Consider the following 26,535-nt stretch of genomic DNA (forward strand, 5'->3'; position numbering starts at 1 on the left):
CTGAGACCAAGAGCCAAGGAGCGGAGATGAGATCACGCTGTTCTCTTGGCTCCCCCTTTTGGAAGGTGAGTGGTCTCCGCCTTCCACCTCCACAGGCCTGCAACCCTTTGGCACTCCCTGACAGTGCTGTTATAGGGGAGTTTCCCCTGTCCGTCCCTCGGTCAGGGTCACTCCCACCAGGCACCCTGAGCAAGGAACCTCTTTGCCTAGCTCCTGATCTCTCTGAATCCCCACCCGAACCGTTCACCTGTTGGGGACGCTGGACTGGTAGGTAACAGCCTGGTGCGCTTTACCTTTCTGCCCCAGCAGGCCATTTTTAGGGTCTTAGAGATGCGAGTGTATGAGGAGTGGACACTAGTCGCACGACCTTTGGGAAAGTGTAAGGCGCACACATTCAGCGCTCCGAGGAAAGAAAGCATCAGGTTATTTCCGCAAGAGACCCCCAGTGCACTGCGTCGGCTTCCCGCCAGACTCGAGGTCTTGCTGTGCAGAGGTGGAGCTGGGAAATGGGGTGCCATCAAACGTACAACTGCAATTTGCAACACCCCCGGTCACCCCCCACCCCACCCCCTCGAGCTCCTAGGACACAGAGAGGCGGCGACATGGAAGCTGTACGTCCCTCAGCTTTGCAGACCGGGTTCGAGGCTCCCTGGCTCTAGCTTCAGTATGTGCTTCGGTAGGACAGGAGGGTAGCATACTCGGTCCCCAGCCACCCTCGGCGGGGCGGGGCGGCTGCTGCTAGTGCGGCCGGAAGGGGTGTGGGTGCAGGGCGGGTCCCGCGCCGCCCCGCCCAGAGGACGGAGCCCCGGGCACAGCATCCTGGCGCGGGCCCGGCTGCCATAGCCACTGCCGTCGGGGAAGGTCCCAGCGTGGTCATGGCCTCCCGAGGGGCCCGCCCCGCCCCAAACTCGCAGCACTCCACACAGTAGCCCGGAGGAGAAGCGGCCTGGACGTCGCGGACGGCCGGGTAGGCAGCATGGAGGAGGCGCACCTGCTCTCCGCTGCCGACGTGCTGCGTCGCTTCTCGGTGACAGCCGAGGGCGGCTTGAGCCTGGAGCAGGTGACCGACGCGCGGGAGCGTTACGGCCCCAACGGTGAGCGTGGGTTCCTGTCCTGCGGTGGGGACCGGTTGTCCCCTCCTGACTCGGCAGGAAGCCGGGGCTCAGCAAACCTCTGCAAATGAGCGTGGGGCACCTGGCGGGGCCTCCCGGTCCCCTTCGGGGGAAGGGGCAGGATCCGGCTCTCCACTCTCTATCTCGATGCACCCCTGCAAGCCTTAGCCCATTTTATCCCAGAGCCTCACTGGATGCCCGCACCTGCTGTGCGATCCGCCGATCCGCCGATAACCTGCAAGTGCAGACTCTGAGGCCCTCTAGCCAGCGACTCCGAGGCCCAACCTATCAGGGGGTTCCGATGTCTCCCCGGAAGGTTCACTAAGGCGCCCGAGACGGTGCAGCTTGTCAGCTGTCAGCTTTGGTGTTCTTAACCCCAGTCCCAGGTCTTCCTCTTTCTGCAACCCCAAGCGGATGTGGCTGCCGGGAGTTGATGTGGGTTTGAACTGCTGAGGCAAAGACCCACCTTCTTGGAGGGGCAGGTCGGAGGTCTGGAGGAGCTCACTGAAGAGTCTTTTCCCCAGCTGCTGATCTGGAATGGTACCTGCCCCATCTCTGGGGCCCGAGGTAGCCCATGTACTCTTTCAGTTTACTGAAAGAGGCATGGCTTCCTCCCCTCTGTCAAAGGAGCATGGGATTCTCCTTCCTGCCCAAAGTCTTGCCTGGCCAGTGCCAGTAGACCCCGTCTAGATGAGACCCACACATTGTTAGGAGCCTGTAGTGTGGACATCAGAGGGTCCCTGCAATGCCCTCCTGTCACTCCTGGCTCAGGGCCACAGCACCTGTAAACTTGAAGGAAAGGGGGAAGGGAGGAGAGAGAGAGAGAGAGAGAGAGAGAGAGAGAGCCACCCACTCCAAACTTCTATCATTTTGGAGAGCCCCTCACCCTTGAGAGTTGCCAGGCACTAGAGGGAACCATACTCTGGCCTGGGTGTCCCTCTGCTCAAGGCAGTCTGGGAAAGTAGGAAGAACTGTCAGAAGGGATGCTTTGGTTTGTATTAGTTTATGAAAACCACCTCTTATGTAAATATTATCTTTCTGGAGCAGAAATCCTTTTTCAAAAAAATTAGTTGCTATATTTAGTTGAGCTGTGGGAGGAACTAGGAGATAAATATTATTTAATATCCCCCATTAATGACTTGGCAGTAAGGGTGCCCTTTTCTGAAGAGAGACAGGGGTAGCAGGGTCTGCTTCAACCCTGAGGGAGAAGAAGGTGGGTCTGGGGTCTGCAGCCTACTTAATGTTACTGTGGTCCTTGGTTCCCATATGAAGTTGGAGGCTCAGCCATTAGTTCTGTCCCAGGTCACACAGAGCCTGTCCCTGGAGGACTGTGGTCTAGTTCATTCTTTTTTCTGGCTCATGCCTTCGCTGGTTCAGAAGAGGAGATAACCCAGAGAGAGGGAGCCCCCCAGCCCCCGTATGCTGCGTAGTGTTGTGGTGAGGGGATCTCAGGTGTGTGTGTATGTGTTTGCTGACGGGAGAGGATACTGGCTGGGCCTGTGATGGGGCAGGCAGAAAACACTGGCAGGGGTGTTTCAGGTGCCTCTGCGTTGATGCTGTTAACAGTAAAAGCTCCGACTTCATTGAGTAACTGCTTCGTGCCAGAAGCCGCTCTCAGCACTTCTCCTTCTCATCAATTAGCTCATTTCTTCTTCCAGACAGCTCTGAAGTAAGGACTTTGTTGCCCAGTGTCACCAAGGAGGTGAATGAAACACTAGACGACGCTTAAGTATCTGGCCAAGGTCACACAGTTGGTGGTGGTCTTGGTCCTGGGGCCTCTCTTTAGTTTTTCCTATCTGTAGCAGGCAGTCACAGTTTCTGTCCTCCAGTGCTGGCACCTGTGCTAGGGTTGTGTGGGCAGCAACTATTCCTGCTTCTTTTGGGCCTCTGACCTCCGGGCCTCTCCCATCACTGGCTTGTTTCTCAGGAAGCTGTCCAGGGCTCTGGAAATTGTCAGGTGAGCAGAGGGGAACCAGCTGTCTCTCCCTGACTCCTGCTCTCTGCCTGCGTGTTGGGGTTGGGAGGTGGGGGTGGGGGTGGCTTGGGTGTCCTCCAGTCCTTGCTTGGCCTCTGGAGTGGGGCAGATAGGAGTGAGCACCCTAGCTCTGCTCTGTCCTAAGCAAGCCACTTGGACACCCTGCGGTGGCTTCCTTGTTCTGAGGCGACAGTAGAGCCCATGTCAGGGTTGTTTGTGGTCACTTACAAACAGTCATCCTGCCCTGTAGCCAGGAGGTGGGGCTGAGCTCTGGGCCAGAAGCTGAGTGATAGGATGGGCAGGGTGTGCAGGCAAAGGGGACACCCTAGGGACTAGTGTTCCCCCTACCCTAGGCAGCTACACACCTGCAAGGTCGTTAGTGCTGGAAACCACAAGGAAGTCATTTGCTTAAGTCCTCCAAGTTTGCAAATTCTGCTAGGGGTGGAGAAATGGTGGGGGCACTGGGGAGTCTCTCCCTCCCAACTCCCCCCTTCCTTCCCTGAGAGAAAACCTCATAGCTAGGTAGAAGCCTCGAACACCTATTAAACAGAGCAGCCAGGAGGTCTGACACGCATGGAAACACGACAGCCTTAGCAGCCCTGCGACCCTGAAACTTGTGGTCTTTCTGCTTCTGTCTCCTGAGTCTTGTGCCATCAAACTCAGCTTGACTGATGTCTTTGTCTTTACCTGGGCTCAGGGTTGACCCAGGGCCTTGCACAGGCCAGGCAAACCTTCTAACCACTGAGCTACACCCCTAATCTTAAATTTATTTTATGTTTTAAATAAAAGAGATCAAAAAGTATACAGTAAGGCCTCCCCATGGATACACACGGGGGGGGGGGGTGCTGAGGAAGGGCACTAGGATCCAGGGTTTTTTTGTTTTGTTTTGTTTTGTTTTGTTTGTTGTTGTTTTACAGCGAAGGAGGTAGCCTGGGTGTGCTGGTCCTCTTGCCCAGAGCCCCTCTGAGCTTTCTCGTAGCTTCACAGGGTCTCAGGCTGCTGGCTGCAGTTTTTTCACCCTACTTCCCGGGCTGCTGGGTGGTTGTGGCCTTTGTGGCATTGCCAGGAGCCTTCTGTCCCCATATCATGTCTCCTCCGTGAGTGGCATTCCAAGGACAAGCTCCTAATGGAACTGGCGAGCAAAACAGGAGTGTTTATGCTTTTAGGGGCTGTGGCTGAGCTGCTGCTGTCCACGGGGTTGTAGCATTCAGCCTGCCCACTTCTGACACCTACCTCACCAGTGGTGTCGAGGCCTGCATTTGACCTGGGCTGAGTTGATGGGAGAGTTCCTCTTACTGCTCGCCTTGTTTGTTTGCTTGTTTGCTTGTTTGTTTGTTTTTACCTGTTTTTCAAGTCAAGTTCGGCATCTTCGGATGCTTAGAAGCCATCTGACATCTGTACGATGTCAGCATAAGTCAAGGCTGGAGGCTAGATAGTGCTAGGCTCATCCTGACACAAACACCCACCCCTGAGGACCCTGAAGAGCTGAGGATGTTGGGCCGGGCAAAATCCCAGAAGGACTCAACAGTGCTTCAGCTATTGACCTTGTTGTCTGCCTCCAGCCCAGGCCCTAGTTGTCACCAGAACAGAAAACCTACATGTGTGACCCCCAGAAACAAGATAATAAGGACAGGGCAGGTGTGGCCTCATGCTCTGGCTAACCTCTGCATACTTGCCTCTTCTGGGTCCCAGTGTCTTCAGATTAGCAGAGGTATGACCGCCCCCCCCCCCAGCCCATCTCCTAAGCGCCTCTCAGGGTTGCAACTGCCTCTGCTGGGTGCTCTGTTGCCTGCAGCCCTTGTGGGCTTCACCCTAGTTGTCATATCTCCTGGCCCTTTACTGAGGGCTGCCAAAGCTACAGTGTCAGTCCTGCCCCATCGGGACCTCTCACTCCTGTTTACCCTGAGCAGGATGGGGTCTGCCCAGGAATAGACAGGACACATGGGTGTTGACAAGTCCTTCACCACCAGCTCCGGGTAGGCTGGGGGGCCCCTCTGCACCCCAGGGAGCCACCTCCCCCTGGGTCCCTCATAGGTCCCCCTCAGAGCCAGGCCAGGCTATCCACTCTAGGTGGACCCTGGAGACAGGACAGAGCCAGGTGGGTTGGGCGGGCCCTGCCCAGCTAGAACCTCTCCCTGCCTCTGCAAGTGACAATTTAATTGCTCTGTAAATTTGCCTTGGAGGAAGATGGCGAGTGCCCGCCTCTCCCAGCTGGAGCTGACATTTAGAAGCCGAAATTCCAGTTTTCACTGTTGAGAGAAGGAAGGAGTCTGAGGGGGAAATTAGAGGAGCATGTGGTGCATGGAGCCTGGGGCAGGGGGGGTGGGTAACGTGGGCAGTGTGGGGCAGCCCAGTGGTGTACCTGGCTCTGCACCCTTTGGTTCATAGCTCCTGGGTATGGGCAGGTGGCCCACACCCTGGCCTAAGCAACTAAATAAACAATGGCCCTGGGGGCAGGTGGGGATGGAGTGGTGGCAATGTGGCTCCAGGGGTGGCTCAGCCTGCCTGGGTGACTAGAGGCCCAGTACTGACTCCTGATCAGAGAGTAGTATACTGACAAGGGTGGTGAGATGGCCCCTGCCTTCTTAGAGTCTTGATGAGGCGATGGAGAGAAACAGAAGGTGGTGACCCTCGTGGGGCCTCTTGCTTGGTTGTAGAGAAACAAACACCTCAGGTAGGGGTGACACTGAAGGACGGAAGGACAGGAGGGGAAGATCAGCGGGAGACTCAGAGCCTACTTTTTTTTTTTTTTTTTGGTTTTTTTCGAGACAGGGTTTCTCTGTGTAGCCCTGGCTGTCCTGGAACTCACTCTGTAGACCAGGCTGGCCTTGAACTCAGACATTCGCCTGCCTCTGCTTCCCAAGTGCTGGGATTAAAGGCATGTGCCACCACACCCGGTGGCTCTTAGGTTCTTAAATTCCAAACAGAACAGAGGCAGGGCTCCACACCGAGTGCCAGGAGCTGTTCTGGGTGCTGGAGACTGCTGTGGAGCTGACCTTTGGATAACTGTCAGTGCGATGATGTCTGTGACTGTGTTATGTCTGTTTGGGAGCTTTCGGTCAATCACCAGGACTTCAGTCAGACTCACGAGCCATTCCTATCATCACAGCCTTTGTGCCGACGGTGAAACAGACACGACCCATGGGGCTTGTTGGGGTCTTGGCACAACACGAATTAGAGCAAGATCTGAACTCGTGCCCTTGGGACCAGATTCCATGTTCTGGGTCTCTTTGTGTGAGACTCAGGGAGAGAGTGAGGACAGGATCCTACCGAGTTACTGCCTTCGACCTATGTAGCTGTCAGCACTGTGGGGGACAGGGCAGGCGTCCCTCTATTTGCAAATAGGATGTCTGCACCAAGGCAGGCCTGGCAGCCCATCAGTCTTCAGGATCAGCTGAAGACAGGTAGGAGAGCCAGCGTCTTTCTCCTCAATGGGGACTCTTCCAGACCTGGGCTTCCTTTGTGACCCTAGAACTTATTCCTGTGAAAGAGAGAATCAGGCCCATCAGGGTCTTAGTAGAATTTAGAGTTTGAAGCAGACCGGACTTGAATGGGCAGGATGTTGTGGCCCCCAAAACCCTACCTGTAAGGACAGCAGATCCTCTGGGAACAGGTGATCTGGACACATGGATCTGAGCTCGCTACAAAGGGAAGGGGCATCAAAGTAAATATGCAAGATCCCAAGGTCTTTCAGGTGGCCTTGACTGAGCAGTTAAGGGACCAGGGGAAAGAAGGTCAGACTGCCCAGGAGTTACCACAGGAGGCCCAGAGCAGATGCTGAGGGTCAGATGGCCTGGGTGCAGAAATATCCCGACACTACCCAGCTCTGTGGTCATGAAGGTGACATTTCTAATTTTATTGACTTCATTCATTTAAATCTCAGCCTATCTGTGCTCAGGAGCTGTGAAGTAGGAATGGCGTTAGTGTCCCCTCAAGCTGAGTGAGAATCCTAGAGAATGACACAGGGACAGGGGTAGCAAGGCAGCTGGTATGGTCAGTGCTGGCTACTGGACTGGATATGCAGGGTACCTTGCAGACTGCACACCAGTCTTTCTGTTTATCCTCTGGACAAAGTGTGGTAAGGCCACCTGCTTGACCATAGTAGATGTGGAGTCTGCCGTTGATAGTAATTTTCCCAGTAGCCCTTCCTAGTAGCTGTGGAGACTCCATCTTTCCAGTGGGACTCAGCTGCTCACCGGTTAAAATCCTTTGTGCCCTGGGCAGGGATTGGCATGGCCTTTTCCCCTGACCACTGAGCTAGCTGAGCCTTCCTGGGAGCGGTTGGAGAGTGCCTAGTCATAACAGTAGAGACCAGGCATCACATTAACCACCCCCAAACCTCAGTAGCTAGCCAGGTATGGAGGTCCACGTCTGGAATCCCAGCACTTGGGAGACTGATGCAGGCGGGACGTGAGGTCCCAGCACCCTGGGCTATACAGAGTGAGACCCTATCTCATAAGCAAACTTAACAAGAAAGCAACTCCAAACACAACCCCCTCAGTGACCTGAGAGGACAGAAGCTCACTCCCTGTTGTGCAGGGTGGAAAGTTGGGCATCTATAATACAGGATGACATACCACACCCTGACTTGTGGGTTACCCCACTAGAGTGGAGGGTCAGTATCCCACCCCAGGACAGCATGGGTGAGATACTGACCCTCAGTTTACATGAATTTAGTCTATAAAATTAGAAATGTCCCTCAGCCACATTATCCACGCTCCCAGAGCTCCATGTCCACATCTGGCTAGCGACTGTTGTTCCAGAATGGATAGAGACTCCATTCATCTTCACAAAACCGTCTATGGGACAGTGACCCCCCCCCCCCAGAGAGTCTTGCACTGAAAACCTAGTCTGTCAACTGGGAACTAACACACATCCTTTTTTTGGAAGCTCTCCTGGACTGAGGAGTGCAATTACAATGTGGCCTTGAGGGTGTGTGTGTGGGGGGGGGGGTGGACAGAAGTCTATGGAGAAATGCAGCGACTTTAAAGAGTGGGTCACTGTGCTTCAGGGAACCAGAGGGAGGGGGATCCAGGTGGACAAGAAGAAAAGGGAATCTGGAGAGACACCCCTAGGGCAGGCAGAAAGAAGCCTGAAGACTGGAACTGGTGTCTGTGCCTGTGACATGCATCCTACCCCAGGCCTGATCCTGACCAATGTATGTCACAAGGAGCATGGCATTCTGGGGCAGGGGTGGGGTTGAGGGTAGGGGCTTGCCTCACAGTAAAAGACTAGAGAAACAGCAGGAGGAAGTTAGGTTGGACTGGTAGCCTTTCTCTTGGCCGTGACCCTTAGTAAGGCGAGAGACTCCTGGGTAGAGCCTAGTAGAAGCTGCTGATATGTGATGTGGGGGTGGGCACTGCTTTTTTGATGCAGGGGCATGGATAAAATGACCTCCAAGGGACTCTGCTCCATTGAAGAACTGGCCCAGAAACTGGGCCTGCCTGGACCTCCCCCTGTCTTTCCTGTTCACTTCAGCTAAATAGATCAGAAGGGAAAGTCTGTTTGATTTTAATCTCAATGCAGGACACTGGAGATTACATTTTCCGTGGAAAATGTCAGCCATTGCCTAAAATAGGACTTTAGAGAAAATGCTAGAAAGTGTATTTTTAGGTTATATGTTTCCCTCTTGGATCCCTGAGGGCCAGTGGCTGCTTGCTGCTGTCCCTGGTTCAGCTGACAGGTGTAGACCTAAACCTCCCTTGTGCATGGTCTGGGAAGAGTTCCCACAGGAAAAAAAAAAGTCTGTGGTCCAAGAACATGTGGACAGATGTGAGGCACTGGGCCATGGTCAGGAAACGGAACGGAGAGGATGGGAGCCTCAGAGTCTGCGGTACGCATGGGTCCTGGGTGCTGCTGAGGACTCTTGAGTTGTCAAGGACTGAAGGAGTCAAGTTCAGAAAGACTGATCACATGGGGGCAGCTTCAGCTGGGGAAGGACTCTGCCAAAGAGGGGAGTCCCTCAGAGCCCTAGCTCTGGGGACCAGCCTCTGCCACCTGCACGCAGACGCAGACGCAGACGCAGACGCAGACACAGCTGGGGGACATTGCTCCAGCTGCTCGTCCACTCCACTCCCCTGTCCTTGTATATGTGAAAAAAACCCTGGCACCTCCACATGCCTCTGTCGGAGGCCGTTGGGAAAAGCTTAGGTTCCCAGGTACCCAAAGCATCCAGCCAGTCATTTTAGAGCCGCTATAAAATTAGTTTAAGAATTGTAGGTGGTAAAGAAGTTTGGCAGGGGTGCTGGAAAGAAGGCTCAGCAGTTTAAAAAAAAAACAAAAAAAAAACCACTGGCTGCTCTTGCAGGGGATCCAGGTTCAGTTCTCAGCACACAACTGTCTGTAACTCTAGTTCCAGGGAACCTGACGCCCTCCTCTGGCTTCCTTGGGCACCAGGCATGGATGTGTTACACTTGCAACACTCTTACACATAGCAAATAAAATAAAAATTAAAAACAAACTTTTAAAAGAAGTTTGGCCAGTCAACTGAGGCAGGTGCTACTGGTGTTTAGAGGCAGGGTTCTTCACAGTGTGCTGTGTGGGACTGGACACATGAGGGCCATCTTCCTTGAGTTTGTCTGGAGTGGGGTCCCAAGAGGGACCCCAAGAAGGACCTGAACGTGGCTGACTCCTTGGTGTTTAGAAATACTAGGAGTGTCCAGGGAGGGTGGGTGGGTTGGATTTTAAGATGGCCTTTTTCTGGGCATTATGAGGAGCAGAGTCAGATGAGCACCAAGAACCTGTTAAGGCAGGGCGGTTCTGGCCAGGGCTGGCAGCCATACAAGGAAGATCCAAGCGATGATGTCTCAAGAACTGTGGACTTGGTGACCTTGGACTCTCTCTCTTCTCCAGGCCTCAGTTTCTCTTCTGTGAAAGGGGGTGGGGCTGGAAGCTCCCTCCCCTTCTGGTTTCATCCTAAGGTGAGCCAGGCCACATTGGACTACTTAACAGAGTCGGGTGGGATAAAGGGTAGCCCTTGCGTTTGAACATCGATTCTGTAACCTGAGAGCTGAGAGGACACATGAGACACTATGATGGGCCTAGTGGGCTCCACTGGAGGGGCTTCCAGACACCAGAAGATCCTACTAGTAACCAGTCTTCTCTCGTCTCTTCCTGTTCCCACGGCTGCCTGGATCCTGCAGAGCTCCCTACTGAGGAAGGTGAGGCATGGGTCAGAGTCTGCAGGGCATGAAACCCCTGAGCTAGACACCTTCAGACTGTGACACCCCATCCCAGAGAGATGTCTTGAACTCTCAGCTGAGTCCTTCAGGACTTTGGACTTTTCCTCTGACTAACAGGGAGAGGGTCCCTAAAAGTCCCTAGTTGTGAGTGGAGAGGATGATGGGGATGGAGGGGAGATGACCAGGGACCTGGGCCTCACTCTCTCCTATTCCAGGGAAATCCCTGTGGGAGCTGGTGGTGGAGCAGTTTGAGGACCTCTTGGTGCGCATCCTGCTGCTGGCAGCCCTGGTTTCCTTTGTAAGTAACCCTTCCTTGTCATCCTGTCATGTGAGACAGGTCCTGACAGTTCTCAGGGACATAGGCTACTCTCCTCTCAGTCATGGACACTCCTCCTCCCCTGGCTCCCACCTGAATTCCTCTAATCCATTTATGCCCTGTCAACCTCAACACCCTTGACATTTGAACCAGATGGTTCTAGGTAGGGGGTGGGAATGGTCTGATACACTGAGCATCCTGGCCTCCCTATCAGGTACCAGCATCACCTCCCAGTGATGTGTCCAATGTGTCTCCAGACATTGCTAGATGTCTGTATAAAGGCCCTTGGTCTCTTTTGGGGTTCCTCAAACAGCCTTTAGCCTCTATCTTGGCTTTTCTTTCTTTGTGCGTTTCTCGTTCTTGCTGTCTAGAGACCTTCTGGACCACAGTTCCTGGGTTCAGAATTGGAGGTGGGGAGGGAGACAATGTCTCCCATGGCTGAGCACAAGGCTCATGCAAGGTGGGCAGGTATGATTCCTGTTCCTCCTCCTAGGGAGGAGACCTCAGAGTGTGGAACCCCATGGGACTGGCTGAGACTAGTTCTTCCTGTGCAGTGGTGGTGGCTGTCCTGGTCACTGTCCTTGTGAAAACTGGAACTCTTACAAAAGAAAAACAAATCCGTGCATGCAGATGTCTAAAATGGCAAGGCTGAAGGGACGCCACTACCCTTCAAAGAACAGAAGAAAGCGCTGAGGGCTTTGAAGGGAGGTGACAAGTCCCCAGTTGGGCCAAGAGGTGGATGAGAGACTTGACCTGAGTCCCATTAAGGCTTAGACTTTGTAGTGGGAATACTGTTTCTTGAATGGAGGACCCTGAACGTGAACACTCACCAGAATCATGAAGGCTTGTTAGCGATTTCCCCTCAGGATATCTGGGCTGGGCTGAGAACTTTGGTTCTAACAAGTTCCCAGGAGTATCTGGGGTTCCCGATTGAATACCATAGTGAAAATCAGAGAAGACAGGGCAGGGTCTCCGGCTGCCTCTGCCCCCTCAGAGGCTGGTTTGGTCGGGATGAGGGCTGTGTCCATCCCATCTGTAAGGTGGGCATTCTTCTTCCACCAAGGTTTGCTCTCTAAGGCCTGGATCCCCCCAGGGGAATCGACAGAATTCTGAGACTAAAAGTCAAGGGGCTCAATCGGCGGGCTCCTAACACAGTCAGACTGACAGCTCTGTCCCTGCAGGTCCTGGCCTGGTTCGAGGAGGGTGAGGAGACCACAACGGCCTTCGTGGAGCCCCTGGTCATCATGCTAATCCTCGTGGCCAATGCGATCGTGGGAGTGTGGCAGGTGGGAGGAGTCGGGGTGGGCTGTCTCTGGGGTCTCCCATCAACAGGTGGGCTTCTTACTTTTAGGTTGATCTTAGGCCACACAGTTTTACTCTCAAAGGGAGGCCTCCTGGGGCAGCAAAGGGAGACCACCTGCCCGCTTCTGTCCCGCAGGAACGCAACGCAGAGAGTGCGATTGAAGCCTTGAAGGAGTATGAGCCTGAGATGGGTAAGGTGATCCGCTCTGACCGCAAGGGTGTGCAGAGGATCCGAGCCAGGGACATCGTCCCTGGGGACATTGTGGAAGTGGCAGGTGGGTATGTCCAAGTCCTTCTCTTTTCACTGTGTGACACCAGGGAGCCTTGTTTCTCTCTTTGCTTCCATCTTGAACTTCAGAGGAGTGACTGTTAGAACCTCCCTAAACCCTGTTGGACAGATCCAGAGATTGTGGCCAGAGTGGGGTCTGCCTGAAGGATCATAGCTCAGGACTCCATCTCTGGTGGATCCTTGTCCCTGGGTGCTTTCTTGGCTTTGCTGGGGCTAGGGCCCCAGACCACTCTCAGCCCTGCCGTTCTCCCTGTACAGTGGGAGACAAGGTACCTGCTGACCTCCGTCTCATCGAGATCAAGTCCACCACACTTCGAGTGGACCAGTCCATCCTGACAGGTGAGCCCCAAGGGCTCGGGTAAAGTGGGGGCGGGGCCGGGTGATGGGCTTGTCTCCAGAGGGGGCTTCTCATATGTCATCTTGTAATCAGGGGAATCCGTGTCTGTGACGAAGCACACAGATGCCATTCCAGACCCCCGAGCCGTGAACCAGGACAAGAAGAACATGCTGTTTTCTGTAAGTTTTTGGGATGCTTGGGGCTCAGCCTGGAAAGTAAAAACAGTCCCATGGGAGCCGTGGTGCGACGGCTCAGCTGATAAAGGTGCTTACCACCAAGCCTGATCCCAGGGCTCACAGGTTGAGAGGGGATAACTGACTCCCACAGGTTGTCCCCAACCCCCACACTCACATGGTGGCATATGCATGCTTACCTGCCACACACAAACCAAAAACAAATGTAATGCATTTTTTTTTGTTTGTCACTTTTTTAAAAAAGGTTTATTTATTTATGTATATGAGTACAAACTATAGCTGTACAGATGGCTGTGAGCCTTCACGTGGTTGCTGGGAACTGAATTTAGGACATCTACTTGTTCTGGTCAACCCTGCTCACTCAGTCTCTGCTTGCTCCAGCCCAAAGATTTATTATTATAAATAAGTACACTATAGCTGTACCAGAAGAGGGCGTCAGATCTCATTACGGGTGGTTATGAGCCACCATGTGGTTGCTGGGATTTGAACTCAGGACCTTCAGAAGAGCAGTCAGTGCTCTTACCCACTGAGCCAGCTCACCAGCCCTTGTTTGTCACTTTTTAAAATATATTTTTATTTAGTTTTTTTGTGACAGGGTCTTACTATACAGCTCTGTGTATATATGTATATGTATGTGTGCATATACATATACACATANACATATACATATACATACTGTTGCCTAGAACTCCCTATGTAGACCAGTTTAGCCTTTAACTCAGAGATCCATCTGCCTCTGAATGCTGGAATTAGAGGCATGCACCACCATGCCTGGCATGTAATTTTTTTTTTTTTGAGACAGGGTTTCTCTGTGTAGCCCTGGCTGTCCTGGAACTCACTCTGTAGACCAGGCTGGCCTTGAACTCAGAATCTGCCTGCCTCTGCCTCCCGAATGCTGGGATTAAAGGTGTGTGCTACCAACGCCTGGCAGCAATGGACCTCTTGGTTATTGATAACACATGTAAATTTATAGTAACCATAATGTTTGTGTTTACTGAGCCCTGCCTGCTTGGCATTCATCTAAGCCCTTTAAACTTGATAGTTTATTTAAGCCATACAGCAAGCTTGAAATCACACTGTCTGTATCTTGTTATCCATATTTCCCAGCAAGGAAACCAGCTGAGAGAGGTTAAGGCAGTTGCCCAAGGTCACAGTGAATGAGCAGCCCAGTTGAGATGTGAACTTAGACATCCGGGTCTTAAGGATTTCTCTTTCCTGCTAGGGACACTGTGCCTCCAACTGGAGAGGGATGGTGCCTTAAGTCACTCCATCAAAACACTAGTGGCCGGAGAGGGTAACAGAAGTGACAGAGGAAGCTACAATTCAGCTAGACCATGTCCCAGCACACCAAGCCATAGGGGGCTGAGTAGCACCCTTGGAAGGGAACACCATGGGTTCTCAGAGCTCCTCCCAAGAGCCCTGCCTGAGTTCAGGGCAGATGAGCTGCTATGAACGGGGAGGGAGGTGTGACACACATAGGCGTGTCTGTGGCCTGCTGTGGGTCTTTGCTTTAGTTGTAGTTAACTAGCGGGGTGAGGATGTGTTGCTCTGTGTGAAGGAAAGGCAGAGTTCCCTGTCACTAACACCTGTGCTCTTACTATCGTCACATCCATCCAAAGGGGCACCAGGCAGCCTCTAAGGAGACTACATCTTGGGCCTCCATAGGGGCATTTTGAAGAGCAGGGCACTGGGGTTCAAGGCTACCTGTCCTCTACACTAGGAGTTGGTTTTTTTTGCCCAGGGCCTTGGAAATGTGAGTGGCAAGCCTCAGGTTTTGTAGACTCTTGAGTAAGTATTTGTAAACTACTTGCCTGAGATCATTGTCAGCCACACTCTTTCCTGTGTGGCCATAGTGACTTTTTATGAGACCTATTTTGATGGGTTGCATGGGTTGAGCTTAAGACACATGGCTGATGTCAGACCTGAAGCCTCCTTTGTGCTGGGCACTATGCTAGGCCCAGGACATGTGGAGACCCTCTAAAACTCTGTCTTCATTGAACAGCATCCAATAAATACCACACTGCGTAAGTCTGCAAAGACTGACCGCACGGAAGAGCCTGCTCTGGTTTGAAGTCGGGGATTCCAGGCCCTGGCCAGAGGCCAAGCAAACTTCTTTGTCCTTCTCTGGTCAGGGCACCAATATCGCATCAGGCAAAGCCCTGGGTGTGGCTGTGGCCACAGGCCTGCACACAGAGCTGGGCAAGATTCGGAGCCAGATGGCGGCTGTGGAGCCTGAGCGGACGCCGTTGCAGCGCAAGCTGGATGAATTTGGGAGGCAGCTGTCCCACGCCATCTCTGTGATCTGTGTGGCTGTGTGGGTCATCAACATCGGCCACTTTGCTGACCCGGCCCACGGTGGATCCTGGCTCCGTGGTGCAGTCTACTACTTCAAGATCGCTGTGGCCCTGGCTGTGGCTGCTATCCCCGAGGGTCTCCCAGCAGTCATCACCACATGCCTGGCCCTGGGCACGAGACGTATGGCACGTAAGAATGCCATTGTGCGGAGCTTGCCGTCTGTGGAGACGCTAGGCTGCACCTCGGTCATCTGCTCTGACAAGACGGGGACGCTCACCACCAATCAGATGTCTGTCTGCAGGGTGAGTGGCAGCTGAGGTGGGTGGGGCCTGCTGGTGTCAGGTGATGTTAGGCTGCCTGACCTTTTTGAGGGGTAAAGGATGGAGAACCTGTGCTCTGTCTTCCAGTTGGCGGTGGGGAGCGGCAGATGAGGTCTTCCATGTGTATAAACACTGCATCAGTGCTTGCCTTGCTATATCCCTGAGGTTCTGTGCCACTGCAGTATCCAGGGCAGGTCATTTCCAGTCTTGGACCTTAGTCTCCTCATCTGAAACCTACATCTGAGCCCTGCCAGGTGACTACCTTAAGGATCCAAGAGCGAGTCAAGTGCAGTCCTCATGTCATTGGACCCAGGTTCTATCCTGCTCTGGCTTGTCTGTACACCTGATGCCTGTCACCAGATAGGGTGGCTCCAGTGACCTGGGAAGGACTATAGGGCAGCAATTATTTATTCCTGGGCACTTGATCCCACATCCTGGGTCCACTGTCCATGTGTTCAGGGATTCAGGCTGGAGTTCCAGGGGACAGAGGTCCATTCTAGCTCAGCAGGGAGAGCCGGGAAGATGGTGGCCCTTGTGGGTTTCGCACCTCCCCAGGCGTTCATCGTGCCTCTCCTGCCTCTGCTCCCACAGTCTGCCTAGTAGGCCCTAGGAACTGGCTCAGGACTCTTGAGATCTTACAGCCCCATGGAATTCCACCAGAGCCTGACGTAGGAGAGAGGCATGAGCAAGATCTGCTGGCCTGCATCCTTGGACTAAATCCTAGCAGGATTTTACCCATTCAGTGTTCCTTGACTCAAATAAAGATCCGAGCCTGGTGTGGGGGAAGTGCCAGTGGCTGAGCATGCTGGGTAATGGGTCGGGCTTGTTAGAAGACTGTCCTACAACAGAGAGGACAAGAAGGAAGGGATGGCATGGAGTACCTCGGCGTGCTAGACTGGTCACTGCTTGAGAATGAGCTGCAATAAATTGGTCTCAGCTGGCTGATGGACCAGGAAATAGACTGTCCCAATAGGGGAGAGGGCAGGTAGGGACCGGCTCCGAGCACGAAGTCATTCTCTGGGGTCATCTCTGGGTGGGAGGAAACTATCTCAGAGCAAGATATGTGTTTCTTCCTTGAAGATAGAGAAGTTTTTGTTCATCCAGGCTCTGGGCCCACTTTCTCCCTATGTCACTGGTAGAGAAATGAGTCTTAAACGATTGAAAAGGGGCTGTGCAAAAAGATGAACAAGCGCTCAGGTATCCTGCTCAACCAGGGACCTCTCGTGTTGGCAGCGGTCTCGGGCACTGAAAAATGGGCCCCCAAACCCTCAGGAGTCCCGAACAAATGGGCAGTGAGAGCCAGGTGCCTCTGGGCAGAGCTGCGTCTTAGGTGCCTAGTCTGGACCCTCTACACTCACTCCTCCACTCTAGTGGAGATGAAAGAGCCTTCGGTGATTCTCGTGGAACTGCCTCCGATATCCTCCTCGGTCAGACTTCCATTAACCTGAGCCCACTTTTGTGCTTGCAGATGTTCGTGGTGGCTGAAGCAGAGGCAGGCACCTGTCATTTGCACGAATTCACCATTTCGGGTACCACGTACACCCCAGAGGGCGAAGTGTGAGTGCGGGAGTGAGGCCAAGGTGGGATCAAGTGGGCGGAGCTACCAAAAGGGCCCTTAGGAGTGGTTTCCTGGGGGGTGTGGCCAATGCCGACCATCACTCAGGGGGCGGGGCTAGGCCCTGTACTGACCTCACACTCTTTGCAGGAGGCAAGGGGAGCAGCCTGTGCGCTGTGGGCAGTTTGATGGACTCGTAGAGCTCGCAACCATCTGTGCCCTCTGTAATGATTCTGCGCTGGACTACAATGAGGTGGGCGCCCACTCTTTTACATAACCTCCCTAGGTTCCATTTCTCAGGGCAGACCTTTTTCCTTTGCCCAGAGTCTCATTATTTCGTGTTGGTGGTCTTAGTGCCTCCAGTGGGCCATACTCCAGGAACATGATCACCCATGTACACCCTCACTTCCAACCCTCTTCATTCTGCTCAGATTGTTTCTGTATCCTTGCCCCCTGGGTCTCTTCAGCTAAGAGTGAGAGGCTGCCATGTAAGAGGCTGGAAGGTCAGGGATGCTTTGGGAAGACACTGGGTGGTGAACAGGGCATGAGTGGACTTTAAAGCAGAAAGCTTCCCATGGGGAAAGCTCATTCTGCAAAATCTAGATGTGGCACACATTGAATATCATTTGTGTCTGGAGCAGGGGAGTGGAACATATGGGAGGACGCTCCTGCCTTCCAGGAACACTAAGTCAGGCCAGGTCAACTTCCATGCTAAGCCAAGGGCAAGCAGACAGCCACTGAAGGGTTTGTGCAGAGGACTGGTGTAGCCACATTAGCTCTCCCAAAGATGCTCTCTGCAGACAGCAGCACAGAAGGTCTGTATGATGAGGGAGCAGCTTTGAGACTCAGCAAGAAGAACCTGGAAGCCCTGTGTGCAGATAGATGTACTCATATAATTCCAGCACTTGGGAGGCTGAGGCTGGAGAGTCAGTTGTGAATCTGAGGCCACCCTGAGTATATAGCAAGATCCCATCTCAAAATAAGTAAAGACAGCAGGAAGCCCTCACTTCCTGTGCACTGTGATCCTCCAGGCCAAGGGCGTGTATGAGAAGGTAGGAGAGGCCACAGAGACAGCCCTGACTTGCCTGGTAGAGAAGATGAACGTGTTTGACACAGACCTGGAAGGACTCTCACGGGTGGAGCGTGCTGGCGCCTGCAACTCGGTGAGTAGAACGGGGCTTAGCCTTGGCTGCATAGCCAGGGGTTCTGGGGTGTCTGGAGATGTGAAAGATAAAGGCATAGGTTTGGGGAGGCTTCAAGGAAGGATAGAGGACCTCAGGCACCTTGCAGGATGAATCTGTGGAGCAGAGAAAGGAAAAGGCTGACTGTGCATACAGGCTTCCAGTTGGGAAGTGCACACATTTTGGGAGAGAAAGGTGGGAGCCTGGAATGCCTGAGTCAGAGAAGTTTAGAGTGTAGGTCACAGGGAACAAGAGTCTTCTCAAATGGCTAGTGAGGAGCAGGCAAGAGTTGCCAGCTCTGTCCTTTATGCCTGGTCCCTGCAGGTCATCAAGGAGCTCATGCGGAAAGAGTTCACCCTGGAGTTCTCCCGGGACCGGAAGTCCATGTCCGTGTACTGCACACCTACTCGTGCTGACCCCAAGGTCCAGGGCAGCAAGATGTTTGTGAAGGTGGGGTCTGCCTGTGTGACCTGGGGTGACTCTTGGGATTTGGGGAATGGAGTGGGGGAGGGGGAGGCAATCTGGTCTCCAGTCTCTAAAATACCCAAGGGAGCGTAGTTCAGTTGGTAGAGTGTTTGCCTAGAGTACAAGAGGCCATGAGTTTGTTCCCCAGAACAATGGAAACCAAGTGGTGTATGCTTATAATCTCAGCACTTGAGGAAGCAGAGATAAGAGAGTTGGTGAGTTAGAGTTCACAGACTTGGGCTATGTGAGACCCCGTGTTAAAAAGAAAAGAAAAGCAGATAAACAAAACCCCAAAGCCCCAGGGAGTTAGAGTGCAGCCCCAGGGAGGCTCAGGGAGTCCATTGAGGTCCATTGGTAATGTGATGCTGCGGAGTGAGAGTGGCCAGCATACCATGGGGATCTGAGAACAGCATCCAGTGGCAAAGGGACCACACTGCCTTGTCACAGGACTCTGGGGCCACTGGTGCTCCTCTCCACAGAGAGGTGACCTACGGGAATGACAAAGTTGCACTAGAGTCTCTCAGAAGCCCTTTTGCCTCGGATGGTTGGTGGTGATCTGGTTGGTACTGCTATTCTTGGGAAGCTGAGACCTAGGACGGGCGGGGAAGGAGCAGCTCTCATCCCAGCCTTCCAGGGCCACTTTCAAACCTGACAGAGGGATCCCATCCCTAGCTTGGTCCTGACATGAAAGTCTTAGTCCCTGTAAAAGGACAGGACTTCCATCCTGGGAACCCTGGCCATTCAGAGAAGGTAGCCCCTGGGTTTTTAGGCTACAGGAGAGGAAAATGCTACTGATGGGTTAGCCAGAAAGCTATCCTAGGCCCAGCTAAGGTCCAAGGTGAGGCCCCTGATGAAACTGAGGAGTCAGTCACTCCTCCGCCAAAGCTACCTTGCCAGGGTCACACCTGCCACACTGCATGTCCTCTTTCAAGTGGCACTTAGCATGCCTCCCTGCTGCTGTGGGGCCCTTACAGAATGAGAATCCCATTGCTACCAGGTAAGCAGGGAGGAGGAGATACAGGTTTCCGTGGGAGAGGCTGATCCCACCCAGACATGCCAATGTTGTAGCAAGCCTTCTCATCTGTGGACTGGTGGAGACAGGGGACCACCGGTGGTTGGCTGTGACCTTGCCTGCCCGTCTGCTTTTCTCATAGTGAGGCACACCAGGTTCCCCCTTTGAACTTACAAAGAATGGTTGGTTCTTCCCTTCCGCGCGTGCTCTCTTTGTGGGCCTTCGTCCGTCCATAGTGGCTTGCAGTTTTCTCTATTTAGTGGCAAGGAAGGCCAGGGACCCGGCTGGGTAGAGTTGACTCCTTTCTCTCCCTCTGCAGGGAGCTCCTGAGAGCGTAATCGAGCGCTGTAGCTCAGTCCGAGTGGGTAGCCGAACAGCACCCCTGAACACCACCTCCAGAGAGCATATCCTGGCCAAGATCCGGGACTGGGGCTCAGGCTCTGACACACTGCGCTGCTTAGCCTTGGCCACTAGGGACACCCCCCCAAGGAAGGAGGACTTGCATCTGGATGACTGCAGCCAGTTTGTACAGTATGAGGTGGGTGCTGCGAGCCGGGTTCCTGCAGTGGCCGGGTACACAACAGGTCAAGGATAGACTCAGGTTGTGCTTGCCTCTGCCTCCTCCCCACAGACAGACCTGACCTTCGTGGGCTGCGTGGGCATGTTAGACCCACCGAGACCAGAGGTGGCTGCTTGTATCACACGCTGTTCTCGGGCTGGCATTCGAGTGGTCATGATCACAGGGGACAACAAAGGGACAGCTGTGGCTATCTGCCGCCGACTTGGCATCTTTGGGGACGCAGAGGATGTGTTGGGCAAGGCCTACACGGGCCGTGAGTTTGATGACCTCAGCCCAGAGCAGCAGCGCCAGGCTTGTCGCACCGCCCGGTGCTTTGCCCGTGTGGAACCCGCGCATAAGTCTCGCATCGTGGAGAACCTACAGTCCTTTAATGAGATCACTGCCATGGTGAGGCTACGGGGGTAGAGCCTGGGAGCTGCTTGATTTGATTACAGCTGTAACCTAGTCTTGCTATCAACCTTGAGTCTACACTGACCTTGATCTTCAAATGTTTTTGTTAATCACATGCTTTACCATTGAGGTGACCCCCCCCCCAGCCCTCTGAGCCTCTTATTGTTTACATTAAGCTTAATCCTGATATGTGTTTTGAGTATTGACCTGGTCCAGAACTGATCGTAGACACTGACTCTGATTCCCCTGTACTGTTCAGTTCTTTATGCTGACTTCAATCTTGACCTGGTCTCCAATCTTGGCTTCCAAACGTGATGATGATGTCACTGATCATAAGGACAACGACCTTGACTCCAACCTCTATTTTAATTTGTGTTTTTACCTTCAGTGTGAGTCCTGTGTAGACCCTGTCCTTCACCTTGACTCTCATATATATCTGAGAAAGCTAGCCCTTAGTTTGGGCCATAACTGTTACCTCATCCCCAGATTGACTTCAGCTTTCCCCCCAATCTCAGTCTCATGATCTACTCCTGAGTCTCATGCTTGTCCTCAGTGTTGGGCCACCTCATCCCTACCCGTGCCTCGTCATCATCTGTAGACCTAGGCTTGATCTTGTCCATTCACCCTAGCTCACATTAAACCAATTTATAAGATCATCTTTTCTCTCTTCTCTCTCTCTCTCTCTCTCTCTCTCTCTCTCTCTCTCTCTCTCTATCTATCTATCTCTGTCTCTGTCTCTCTCTCTCTCTCTCTCTCACTTTCATTTCAATACAGGCCTCAAGCTGATCTTGAACTTGTGATCCTCTTGCCTCTGTTTTATGAGTGGCTGGGACTACAGGCTTACTCTCAAAGCTCATTCTTGACCCCACCACATTTCTTCTGTCCCTGTGTCTGGGACCTTGGGGACATCTCCTAACACTAGGATTGCTCGGGGTAAGAGGAAGTAGGCAAGTCTCTCAGGTGTGTCCTACCTGGCCTGGCCCACAGACTGGCGATGGAGTGAATGATGCGCCAGCCCTGAAGAAGGCAGAGATCGGCATCGCCATGGGCTCAGGCACTGCTGTGGCCAAGTCAGCAGCAGAGATGGTGCTGTCCGACGACAACTTTGCCTCCATTGTGGCTGCAGTGGAGGAGGGCAGGGCCATCTACAACAACATGAAGCAATTCATCCGCTACCTCATCTCCTCCAACGTTGGCGAGGTTGTCTGGTGAGGCCCCATGCTCCCTCCTCCCAAGCCCCTGTACCAACCAGCTCTGTCCCTGAGAGGGCCACCCCTGGATTGTGGTGCAATCCAGCATCCTCTATCATCCTCCCCCAGCCATGGTCTTCCTCATCATAGCTTCTTCTGTTGAGACCCATAAGACTGGAGAAGCAACTTCACCTCAGGGCAATAGGGTGTCTACATGTATGCATGCACTGATAAGTATGTGTATGTATAGTGTGTTCAGGTGAGAAGTCTATGCTTACGAATGTGTGTGTACTCTCATGCACCACTGAGTATAAACACAATCAGGATGTGTAACAGAGTGTGCTTATGTTCACATTTCTATTTGCATGGGAGAGATGCCTGTTGGATGCGTGAGCTCACGGGTACTCAATGCATATGGATTCTGCATCTTTGCCCTCTTGGGCAAGCACCTGGATGATTGCTTGTGTTTATGTATGGCAGGTGTCGGGTGTTTGCATGTCTCTGATACTTGGGCATGTGGTATGTGTGCATACACCCACCTGTCCTTGGTTGTCCTGTTATCCTCATGTCCCTCACTCTTAGGCTGCAGAGGAAGCTGAGGAGGACCCCTCCTTCAGCCTGGGGTGAGACCCTCTAGTGGTAGCTGGCCTGCTTGGGCTAGAGCCTGTGACTCTGGTTTTAGTATCTTCCTCACAGCAATTCTGGGCCTGCCTGAAGCCCTGATCCCCGTGCAGCTGCTCTGGGTGAACCTGGTAACAGATGGCTTACCTGCCACAGCCCTTGGCTTCAACCCACCAGATCTGGACATCATGGAGAAGCCGCCTCGGAACCCCCGTGAGGCTCTCATCAGTGGATGGCTTTTTTTCCGCTATTTGGCTATTGGAGGTGAGTGGGGCTCCAGCCTTCAGGGGCATCCTAGGTTTGCAGGCTGCAGATAATGCAACTCAGCCAACATCTGCTGACAGACTCTGTGGGCTCACGTGACTGAAAAGACTAGGCACAGTCTATGACTGGATCCAGGCCGTGGTCTGGTCTATCATCTTCTACCTTTCCCCCCTTCAGCTAGGGTCTCTCGCTAACCTGGAGCTTGCCCTTTTTGGAGGGTGGGGGTTGGGGGAGGTTAGGCTGACTGGCCAACAAGCTCCAGTGATCCTCCTGTTGGTATCCCTACAAACCCCCAGTCCTGGGGTTACAGCACACATAATCTAGCCTTTTATGTGGGTGATGGGAACCCAAGCTCAGATCTTCAGTTGTGTCCACTGAGTCATCTCCTGAGCCCTGGGAGGCTTTGGGTTAACTTTTTATAACAGTCACTATGCCTAAGAGTTTGGCCTATCAGGTTACCACTGAGGGTCTACCATTGGCACAGGACAGATGTTAGAACACCATGGCTTAGAGAGGGAGAGGAAAATTCAGGGGATGGTTGGGAAGGGGACATGCATAGCAAAGAATTTTACCTGCTTACTACAGTGTCCCCTCTTCCCCTGCCCACAGTGTATGTAGGCCTGGCTACAGTGGCTGCTGCCACCTGGTGGTTCCTGTATGACACCGAGGGACCTCAAGTCACCTTCTATCAGCTGGTGAGCAAGCAGATACCAGACAGGTGGGGCTGTGGATTATGAGACTGAAGGAGTTCCAGAGAGAGACCCAGCCTCCGAGGCTGGCCTGCGGCTCCCCTGTCCCATCTCCAGGTGTGAACACCATCCTCCAAGTAGCTTGCTTGGCCCTGGAAGGCCACAGGGCCAGCACAGCCTCCAGCTCAAGGAAATCTTACCCTCTGACAAGCATTTAAGGGATCTAGGCATCTTACCTTTACCACAGAACCCTGAAACGCTGAGGGCCCAGAGGTGTGAACCCTGAAATGGTGAGACTTCAGGCTGAGGGTCAAACTGAAGAGATCAAAGGGAGAGGGCCGAATCGTCCACATAGTATTTCTCAGATGGGAATAGTATTTCCCATCTGTGGGAAATATGGGATTCTGCTATGGGAATCGTCTCATACTATTGCTCAGTATTTCTAGAATCTCATGACTGCAGGAACCTACAACCACACAGCACAGTGTGGAGCAGCCTTAGCTCAGTTCAACTCTGGAAACAAGCTAGACCCCTCTCAGCTGCTGTCTGTCCTTCTGGCCCTTTGCCTGATTGAAGCAGACATTACCGAACATTGTATGGGGATTGCTGAGGGAGGTGTTGCCTTCCTTAGAGCATGCTACCTGCATTATTGGACAGGAGGCAGCCCCACGGCCATGTTCTGGCACCCAGCAGCCCTCAAGCCCATGAGCCCGTCCCTTCCAGCTCACCACAGTACAGAGCATAGCCCCGCCTCCTTCAAAGGCTACTGGCTCTCTTGTCCTCAGCCAGGGATCATGTCATCCTTGATCACTCCAGCACCTCTGGCTCCCACAGTAGCTTTGGGCTGTGCCTCCACCCATCACTGTGTCTACACCTATCCTTTAGACCAGGAGTGCTCAACCTTCCTAATGCTGTGACCCCCACACACACACACTTTTAAAAAAGAATTATTTATTTATTTTATGTGTGTGAGTACACTGTAGCTGTTTTCTGACACACCAGAAGAGGGCATCAGATCCTATTACAGATGGTTGTGAGCCACCATGTGGTTGCTGGGATTTGAACTCAGGACCTCTGGAAGAACAGTCAGTGCTCTTAACCACTGAGCCATCTCTCCAGCCCGCTGTGACCCTTTAATACAGCTATTTACGTTGTGGTAGCCCCCAACCATAAAACTACTTTCATTGCTACTTTATAACTGTAACTTTGCTACGGTTATGAACTGGAATATAAATATCTGATGTACAGATGGTCTTAGGTGTCCCTTATGAAAGGGTCATTTGACACCTCCCAGGGGCGTCACAGCAGCCCATGGGTTGAGAACAAGGATCTGTAGATCTTTGCTGCTTTAGAACTAGGACCCCAAATCTCTAGGGATCCCCTTCCTCTCTTCTGAGATTCAACTCCATAAATGCCATTTCCTTCCTCTGAGATTCTCACAGGCCTGTGCAAACCCCGTCTCCCCACAGGGATCTCTCTTCCATCTCCTCTCAGATCCACTGTCTGCCTGGTCACTGAAGCTGACACCTAAGAGTCACATTAGACATCTCCTTAAGTCCCCAGTCAGCCTGATGGGATATTTTCTTCTCAGCAGTCCTCAGGGCTTTCCTTTTCTCATTTATCCACTCGGTTAGGAAATGTCCATCAAACACCACTCACTGTGGCTTGGCCACAAATAATTGAGTGTGGAAGTGCTAGTCAGAGGGTCTCTACAAAGAAACTGGCAGTCTGAGGAAATCTGATGGCCTGAGGAAGTGGAGACTCCTATTCAGGGTGGCAAGTTTTTCAGTGGAGAGTTTAGTGTGTGTGTGTGTGTGTGTGTGTGTGTGTGTGTGTGTGTGTGTGTGGTGTGTTTTATTTGTCTGTGTGGATGCATGACATTGGGTGTCTTCCTTGATTCCAGACAGAGTCTGTCAGTGAACCTGGAACTCATAGATTCGTAGATGTACCTAAGTGAGCGGTCAGTGAGCCCCAGAGGCCTGCCTGTCTCTGCCATCTTTCCAGCCTTGAGTTGTCAGATTTCAAGAGAGGGATCTTTGGGGATACTCCCAAAAGGAAACACTCTGATTCATGACGTTTTAAAAAGATTTCGTTTGTTTGTTTTCAAGTTTGTGTGTGGAGAGTGTTTTACTTGCTTGTATGTCTGTCCCTGTGTGTCCCTGTGTCTGTCCCTGTGTGTCCCTGGTGCCTGCAAAGCCCAGAAGAGGGAGTCAGATTCCTGGAATTGTAGTTAAAGTCATAAGCTTTTATGTGGGTGCTAGCAATCGAACCTAGGGCCTCTGGAAGAGCAGCCAGCGCTCCTAACGACCAGGGTATTCCTCCAGCCTCCTGGTTCATGACTTCTTAAACTTTTTCTACTTGAATCCCCTTCTCACCCAAGAAATTTGTATATGATCCCAAGCATATAGGTATTAAAATACATATACAAATCAATTACTTGTTAATAGTAAGTCACAAGGAAATGTATTTTAAAATAATTCTGCCAACTAGGACCTTAATCCCAGCACTTAGGAGGCAGAGGCAGGTGGATTTCTGTGAATTTGAGACTAGTCTGGTCTGCTTAGCAAGTTCCAGGCCAGCCAGAGATACATAGTGAGACCCTGTCTCAAACAAATCAAAAGCAGGCTGGAGAGATGGCTCAGCAGTTAAAAACATTGGCTGCTCTTATAGAGGACCTGGGCTAGATCCTCAGCAAATGTGTAACAGCTCAGAACTGTCTGCAACTCTAGTTCCAGGGGGATCTGATAACCTCTGAGGGTACCAGACACACACACTCATGTGGTGCACAGACATACATGCAAGCAAAACACCTATACATATAAAATTTTATATATATATATATATATGTGTGTGTGTGTGTGTGTGTGTGTACTATATATAATATATATGTGTGTATATGTGTGTACTATAATATATATATATATATATATATATATATATATATATATATACCCAAACCAGAGCTGTAGAGATAACTCAGTGGTCAAGAGCCCTGGCTGCTCTTACAGAGAACCCAGATTCAAGTCCCAGCAGCTCATCACTGCTTATAATTCCAGTTCCAGGAGATCTGACATCTTTATACAGACTTGCATATATCAATGCACTTAAAATAAAAATAAATCATTTAAAAATCAAAACCAACAATAATACCCAGTTCTCTGGTATAGATCTAATTTCACCATTAAAGAGAAAAGTGAGGTGCATGCTACAGAGCTGGAGGTGTTTGCTCTCTCTGTCTTTATATGGCCTAGTACCCAGGTCCAGGAA

General features: G+C 52.3%; 1 protein-coding gene across 3 annotated transcripts in view; it reads left to right on the top strand.

Annotated features, from left to right (window-relative positions):
• The first annotated feature begins 215 nt into the window (after positions 1–215).
• The window catches only part of Atp2a3 (ATPase sarcoplasmic/endoplasmic reticulum Ca2+ transporting 3), a 32,657-nt gene continuing 6,337 nt past the window's right edge, over positions 216–26,535 (top strand). For 2 of the 3 annotated variants that reach the window (XM_021211701.2, XM_021211702.2), the window contains exons 1-17: positions 800–1,094; positions 10,230–10,247; positions 10,484–10,566; positions 11,766–11,870; positions 12,023–12,161; positions 12,434–12,514; positions 12,606–12,691; positions 14,839–15,303; positions 16,790–16,878; positions 17,027–17,129; positions 17,908–18,039; positions 18,382–18,507; positions 19,854–20,072; positions 20,166–20,501; positions 21,492–21,712; positions 22,377–22,579; positions 23,189–23,274. In XM_021211701.2, coding sequence (XP_021067360.1) covers positions 977–1,094; positions 10,230–10,247; positions 10,484–10,566; positions 11,766–11,870; positions 12,023–12,161; positions 12,434–12,514; positions 12,606–12,691; positions 14,839–15,303; positions 16,790–16,878; positions 17,027–17,129; positions 17,908–18,039; positions 18,382–18,507; positions 19,854–20,072; positions 20,166–20,501; positions 21,492–21,712; positions 22,377–22,579; positions 23,189–23,274 — 2,610 coding nt within the window. In that variant the 5' untranslated portion in view covers positions 800–976. Of the gene's footprint in view, positions 268–799; positions 1,095–10,229; positions 10,248–10,483; positions 10,567–11,765; positions 11,871–12,022; positions 12,162–12,433; positions 12,515–12,605; positions 12,692–14,838; positions 15,304–16,789; positions 16,879–17,026; positions 17,130–17,907; positions 18,040–18,381; positions 18,508–19,853; positions 20,073–20,165; positions 20,502–21,491; positions 21,713–22,376; positions 22,580–23,188; positions 23,275–26,535 lie in introns of those variants that run through there. The other variant, XM_029546456.1, reaches the window with a different exon arrangement.

This window comes from Mus pahari, chromosome 14, assembly GCF_900095145.1.
Source record: "Mus pahari chromosome 14, PAHARI_EIJ_v1.1, whole genome shotgun sequence".
NCBI lineage: Eukaryota > Metazoa > Chordata > Mammalia > Rodentia > Muridae > Mus > Mus pahari.